General features: G+C 26.3%; 1 protein-coding gene across 1 annotated transcript; it reads left to right on the top strand.

Annotated features, from left to right (window-relative positions):
* The first annotated feature begins 1,228 nt into the window (after nucleotides 1-1,228).
* Nucleotides 1,229-7,752, top strand: LOC111915254 (nucleotide pyrophosphatase/phosphodiesterase). Its single transcript, XM_023910927.3, has 12 exons — nucleotides 1,229-1,498; nucleotides 1,573-1,667; nucleotides 1,748-1,817; nucleotides 1,892-2,014; nucleotides 2,115-2,207; nucleotides 2,304-2,433; nucleotides 2,527-2,608; nucleotides 6,210-6,342; nucleotides 6,407-6,612; nucleotides 6,706-6,831; nucleotides 6,898-7,207; nucleotides 7,286-7,752. Exons 1-12 carry the CDS (start codon nucleotides 1,259-1,261, stop codon nucleotides 7,589-7,591), a joined length of 1,914 nt encoding a protein of 637 aa, XP_023766695.1. The 5' UTR covers nucleotides 1,229-1,258; the 3' UTR covers nucleotides 7,592-7,752.
* Nucleotides 7,753-7,966: the final 214 nt, after the last annotated feature.

The following is a 7,966-nucleotide window of genomic DNA, read 5'->3' as shown; positions in this document are numbered from 1 at the left end:
ACGCCAGCAAAACCTGTAGAATCCGGTGAAAAGTACCTAATGTGTACATATTAATAAAGTATAAGGGTTTATTTTACAAAAAAAAAAGAATAAGGACTAAATGTGTAAATTTCAAAAAGTATCTTACCCTATCAAGTCATTATCCCATATAACATTACAGGGTCAACTTAAGTATAAATTTTAGTTCCACTTAAACAACCCAAAAAATATTTTGTAAATAGTTAAAAGTGATAAATTGTAGTGTCTTTCTATTAATGATTATAAGTTGATTAATAAGGTTAAATAAATATCAAACCTAAAGTGTAATCATAAATAAACTAAATTTCAATATTAAAATAATATATTTATTTCTACTTTTAAAGTTATGTCTTTAACTTTTAACATATTATACTTAATTTATTATATTTAATATGTTGTTGTATATAAACCATTATCAATTTAAAGCTACAACTTTTGAACTGTTTGGATAAAATATCTAAATTATTAATTTAAATATAACATTACATGGTCAACTTAAATATAAATTTCAGTTCCACTTAAAAGTACTCAAAGAATATTTTGTGAATAGTTAAAAGTAATAAGTTGTAGTGTTAAATAGTAAAACTAAATTGTAATCTCAATTTAATTAAAATATTTGCTAAAGATATTTTTATAATTATTAAAAGTTTTGAAATAAGTAGCTTAAAATAAATTACAATAACAATAGTTAAAAATAACTCTATATAAATGATTATATTGTTACTTTTAAAAACAAAAAACAATGTTTGGTGTTTTAAATAGTTACAATGATAGAAGTTAAAACGTTAAGGTAATAAATTTAAAAAAAAAAAAAAAAAAAAAAAAAAAAAAAAAAAAAAAACTAATTAAAAATAGCAACTATATAAAATTAAACCATGTATTATTTTTTATTTTCATTCATGAGTAACATGCAGGTGAAAGTCATTCAAACGATTGAAATTATGCAGTTTTAATAGATGGATATATTATCACATAATTCAAAATTGTCAATATATTATATCAATTTAGTATACGAATTATTATATCAAATTTAATAACAACGGTATTTTTATATTTAAGAAAACATATATTTGTAAAGATTTCAACTATATAGATGTTTATGCGCAACGAGCCAGCATTTGTCTAGTTAAAATAATTATGGGTCTCACACGCAGCTCTTGTAATCAGGCTCATTTTGAGATTCATTGCTATAAATACATAAGATTCGTCTTCTCTTCCAAAGAGTGTGCATGACAACTTTATGATCAAAATGCAAACAATGATTCATCTATCGATTGTGCTCTTGTTGTTTTCAAATATTCTTATTTATAGAGTTTGTCATGCTTCCTCTTACTCCAGTCTCATAAGTAGTGGTGTGGACTATCATCGTCATTCTCCCATTAATAAACAACCACTCGCCAAAATCGCCATTCACAAAACTGTTATCGCTCTCAATGAATCAGCTTCCATTCGTTCTAGCCCTTTGCTACTGGGATCTGAGGTAAAAACTTGTTTTCTTCATTAATTAGATTAACTATTCAAATTCTATGACTTCAGTTTCTAAATATTACATAGGACGATGATCATATTGATTGGCTTAACATAGACCTCGAGTACCCTGAACCATCTATAGACGATTGGGTTGGAATTTTTTCTCCGGCGAAGTTCAAGTAATCTTATATCGTTAATTTCTATAATACCTAATATTCCCCATGAGTGTTTTACTTGAAAAACTGAATGAATATGACAGTGCTTCCGATTGCTCATCAGAAGCCGGTGAGTGGCCGGAGAATCCAACCTTATGCACAGCTCCAATTAAGGTAAAACACCATTAATTAGTTTGAATAATGAAGGAACTTCGTGCTAAGAACATATCTTTTGTAAATTGTAACAGTACAAATTCGCAAATCAATCCTCTGCTGATTATGTTAAAACGGGAAAAGCTAAAATCACCTTCCGGATCATAAATCAACGTTCAAATTTCGCATTTGCGTTTTTTACAGGCGGATTAGAAACTGTATGTGAATTAGTCGCTCTTTCCAGTTTCCACTCGTGATTTCTTTATTAAATTTTGCAATCTATGTGATTAATCGGTAATTGGGTTTCCTGAATTATAGCCGAAATTGGTTGCTGTTTCTAATCCTATGTCATTTCCAAACCCTAAGGCCCCTCTATACCCTCGTCTTGCCCATGGAAAAGAATGGGATGAGGTGTACATCTAAACCTTTTTATATACTTAATGCATGTTTTTTTTAAATTCTAATCTTTATATAATTTGGTATATTGGGTGGTTTCTATTTCTACAGATGACTGTAACATGGACTAGTGGATATAACATTGATGAAGCAACTCCACTTCTTGAATGGGGATTGAAGGGAGAAACCAAAAAGCTTTCTCCTGCAGGAACATTGACTTTTACACGTGGCAGCATGTGTGGTATAATATAATAATAATAGTTTACATTAAATAATGGTAAAAATAAAAAATCACACTAATGTTTAACAATTTTTTACCTTCCATGTAATGTAGGTCCACCTGCACGTACAGTTGGATGGCGTGATCCTGGTTTTATCCACACTAGTTTCTTAAAGGGCATGTGGCCAAACACGATGTATGTATGTGTTTCATTTTTCTCATAACAATTCAAAGAATAAAGAAACAATGGGAAAAAGCTATTTCTTTATTTTTCTAAAATCGTCTTAATAAATGAGTCCAGATAACAAATTTCACAAATCACAATGGTATTTTTCCGAGTTTTTGGCCAAAATAGTATTATTGAAAAAAATATTTACAATTTTAATATAGTTTCAAAAATATTTACCAAACTAGTGGTTTTTTTCATTTTTCTTGTATTTTTCAATTTTTCTTGTTGTTTTTATTGAATTTAAATATTAGTTTTCTTTTTTCATTTTAGTTCTTTACTATTTTTTATTTTTTTAAAATATAAGTTTTTTTACTTTTTAATATATGTTTAACATAGTATAAAAAAACATATAATTCCATGCATTATCATCAATTAAAAATAAGATACTTAATGAATTATGCTAGTATAATTGATTATTGTCATCTCTCGCCAAAAAAAAGAAGAGTAGATTTTTCTCGTTCCACTAGAAATCTTTTCTAATAATGATACAATGTTCCATTTTTAAATAATATCAAAACATCTTTGTTAAAGCGTATACTAAAAATTATTAAATGACCTTTTAATAAACTATGTTAGTCGATTTATGATTTTGGGTGTATTTTATTTATATTTTACAAACTTTAATATCTTTATAAATTTTAAAATTACATATATATCCGTCTAAAATTATAAAATTTACATATATGTCCAAATTTATATTTTGGTTAAAACTAAATCAGTTTAGTATTAAAAACTGATCAAAAATCTGAAAATCAAAATAATATAATATATTACTAAACTAGTAAACTAATTTCTTTTGAAATAAGAAAAACAAAAAAAATCCATATTAGACATAATATTCATACAAATATTAAAAAAATCAAAATAGATAAAGCTATTTAAAAATGTCTTTCCCTTTTTTTTCAGTGTACCTACCTTTACCTCGTAGGTAATTTAAGTAAGGACTAAGAAGGATGAGTTTCATGTACACAAAGATGATTTGTTCTATTTATTATTTTGATTTATATTTAATTTACCAAAGAAAACTAAGAAGGTGTTCTTTTTTTCTTACGAAATCCATAACTGTTTTAGTTTTTTTTTAATTGACGATATCTTAAATATTACTAAAAGAGAAACCTTATAACATCATCTTAAATAATCTGGATCATTGTATTTCAATCTTATTTTTTTCACCCTTAGCTCAAATTGCTGACATCATCTTCCCTATATGGAATGTATTTAATTCCAATAAATGTTTTCCAATCATCAATCAATAACTTACATTCGTTGAAATGGAATGTATTTAATTCCAATAAAAGTTTTCCATATTTTACATCTTGAATTTTCAGTTATGAAGATTTTAATATGGTCAATTTTAAAAACATATTACTAACAAATCATTTCAATCAAGACCTTAATATCAACCATTAATATAAATATGTTTATATTAGTAAACCATTAATATAAAATCTTTTTTTATTAGGAAATTATTAATACCGAAAAATCATATTCAAATTATCACATACATATACGATTGATCATTGAATCCACGGCTCATATTTATTTTCAATCGTTTCTTTTCTTCAAACATTCTCCTACAACATCTTTAATATTGTTTATAACTTCCATCATCATTCTCTGTTATAAACATTCGCTCTTGTGAGCTAGAAGGTCAGTACCTTCTTTCGCTTTGTATATTTTTTTCGATTATTTTTTGTTCCTATATCAAATGTATGTATTCATATATTTCGATTTTCTTTGTCACAAATTTAATGAAATCAGTTAACTACTTTTCTGAAACTTTTCAAATAAACATGAAAAGATATTAAGTACCTTTAACAAAACAAAAATTAACTATCTTGGGAACTGACATTAATTACGAAAATGTTACTTTTATATATTAGAGATGATTATGATTTTTTTTTATTTTTATGTCAGAAGAATCCGGTTAATTTTAGCATGATTTTAAAATATCATTGAAATTATTATGTTTTTGTATATCATATCAACCTACTTTTTTATCTTTGTATAGTAACAATAAAATTTATTAATTTACACAACAAATATAGATATTTCAAATTTTGTAATATTATTATACCTTACAAAATACAACTCCCTCCAAAATAAATTTTCGCCAGTAATTTCATCCATAATTTCAACAAATTTAAATTTGTATTTTTTTATATAAATTTTTTTTAATAATCCTGATTTTTTTTCTCCAAAAGTATATCAAACATTTACGTCTTAGATAATGCTGCCCTATTATAATTATTATTTTCCAAAAATATATCCGTTTAATGAGGAATTTGATATAATAAAAGAAGTGAATGTTAATTAAAATGAGATATATATTCCATAATTATTACATGAGTTTATTAAATAAATTAATATCAAGGTGTAAACATTAAGCATTTTTAAAGTGAAATTTCAGAATACATACAAACGATGATGTTGTACAATGAAATATAAAATTGAATAGACTGAAAAAAAAACACTATTAAAGCAGTCAATCTTGAAAATAACATAGTTATGAAAAATTATAAAGTAAGATAAAAATTATAAGATATTAGGAAATTTGTAAAAAGTATATTTAGTAAAAAACGTTACGGTTATTAGAAAAAATAAGACCGTTAAGATTAGTGAAATACAATATATAAACTAAATTATCACAGTAGTAATGAAATGTTATTATTTGATATTTCATATAATTCACATATATATCAAATTACATTGATGATATACTAAAATTATTCAAAGTTGCACCAAAACTAATACAAAGTTCTTGCGAACACTAAATAAATAAGAACAAACATAAAAGCTAGCATTTATATTTATAATCAATTTAAAATAAACCAATCATGATTTAAAAAAGAATTTTCATTGATAATATACTAAAATTAAATCTATATAACATTTAACATTTTATAAATTATATTACATAACTTTATTTGAATAAATGAAATAGTTGTCAATATTTAATGCAATAGAACAAACGGTATATTGGTTGTCAATATATGTTTAAATTAGGTAATATTATTATGCAAGGAACGTCTAATTAAAATGCTTATAAATATATATAAATATCATAACTATATGAGACGAGGAAAGTCGTTCAACTTATAAAACAAAAAATGATGTCTACAAAAAGATCTTTCAATGATTATATATATTTATCGTTTTCAATGTATTTTCTACACATTTCAATAATACCAATAACCATATATTTTTTTATAATCATTATACAATATCTATAAACGATTATATGTTTTTTATGCGTTTCCTGCGTTTAACGCGGGCTATAATCTAGTAATGTATAAAATTATGTGTTTTTTTTTGTTTTCTATATTATATTAAACATATATTAAAAAAATGAAATAAAGAAAATAAAAATTGATATTTAAAAAAACAGTAAAAACTGAAATTAAAGAAAAAAGCTGATATTTTAAATAAAATAAAAACAATACGAAAACTGAAAAAATACAAGAAAATGAGAAAAACACTAGTTTGGTAAATATTTTTGGAAGTATATTAGATTGGTAAATATTTTTTCCAATAACATTATTTTGGTCAAAAACTCTTATTTTTCCAGGTATGAATATAGAATGGGCCATATGCTTTTAAATGGATCAATCATCTATAGTAAAATATACACGTTTAAATCATCTCCATATCCCGGACAAGATTCGCTTCAACGTGTTATCATATTTGGAGACATGGGAAAGGTATCAAGTATTTGTTAAATCATAAAATATAACAATAACTAATTTTTAAGATTCATGTTTTTAGGCAGAACGTGACGGGTCAAATGAGTATGCAAATTATCAACCAGGATCCCTAATTACTACAGATCAATTAATTAGTGACCTTGACAACTATGATATAGTGTTCCATATAGGAGGTTTACCATATGCAAGTGGATATCTCTCACAATGGGATCAATTCACTGAACAAGTCGAACCCATTTCATCAGTGAAGCCATATATGATTGCAAGGTCCGTATTTCTAAATATTAATAAATTTTATAAGATATCTAGTTCTATTTTCTAGTTAAATTATGTATTAACTACTTACTTTTTATCTTACAGTGGCAACCATGAACGTGATTTTCCTAATTCTGGATCCTTTTACGATACTCTTGATTCGGGCGGGGAGTGTGGTGTGCCTGCTGAGACCATGTACTATGTTCCTGCAGATAACAGAGCTAAATTCTGGTAAAAATATTTATTTAAATCTATAATATTAAAAAAAATCTTGTTTATATTCTATGTTGTTTATAGGTATGCAACGGATTATGGTATGTTTCACTTCTGTATAGCGGATTCAGAGCATGATTGGAGGGAGGGTTCAGAACAATATGCATGGATAGAGAAATGTTTTGCGTCAGTCGACAGACAAAAACAGCCATGGTTAATCTTTGCTACTCATCGTGTTCTTGGTTATTCTTCTAGCAGTTGGTTAGCCGATGAGGGTGCATTTGAAGAGCCCATGGGACGTGCGAATTTGCAAAAATTATGGCAAAAATACAAAGTGGACATCGCATTGTATGGGCATGTCAATAATTATGAAAGGACATGTCCTATATACCAGGTACTTACTTACTAACTAATTCTCATATGATGTTAGATATATAGAGACATATGTTGACTTGTTGACTTTTTTGTATAGAACAAGTGTGTGAATTCGGAGATATCACGGTACTCTGGTACGGTGAATGGGACAATTCATGTTGTTGTTGGTGGAGGAGGGAGCCACTTGTCGAGTTTTACAGAGATAAATACATTTTGGAGTTTGTATAAAGATCAAGATTGGGGATTTGTGAAACTTACTGCATTTAACCACTCATCACTTTTATTTGAGTACAAGAAGAGTAGTGATGGTTTGGTTTATGATAGCTTTACAATATCAAGGGACTACAAAGATGTTTTGGCATGTGTACATGATGGTTGTGAACCTACCACTTTGGCAACTTAAAATGTGGTACATCAAAATTTTTGGCAGATAAAACCAATAAAAAAACACTTTTCCAAAAAATCATGCTGCTAAAAATTTGTTTTATTAGTGGTAAGGCTTCTATTGTACTAGTAATGTATGTATGTGTCCATTATTTTTATTTAATGTTCTTGTTATAGTTATCGTCTTATTTTAGTTGGTTGGGAAGTGTTTTGTATAAGCATTGTGCAAATTTATTTTTATTACTGTTTGAGGTAAATATACTTGAGAGTTGAGATAGATACAACATAAACTCCATGAATTACTTAAAAATTATCCTTCACTGTAAAGTTAAAGTTATTAAATTATATTTGCATTTTTGCATCTTTGCAATTAATAACGGGCAAAAAGATGATA

Source organism: Lactuca sativa, chromosome 4 (genome assembly GCF_002870075.4).
Source record: "Lactuca sativa cultivar Salinas chromosome 4, Lsat_Salinas_v11, whole genome shotgun sequence".
Taxonomy (NCBI): domain Eukaryota; kingdom Viridiplantae; phylum Streptophyta; class Magnoliopsida; order Asterales; family Asteraceae; genus Lactuca; species Lactuca sativa.
This window is presented reverse-complemented; position numbering and strand designations above follow the sequence as displayed.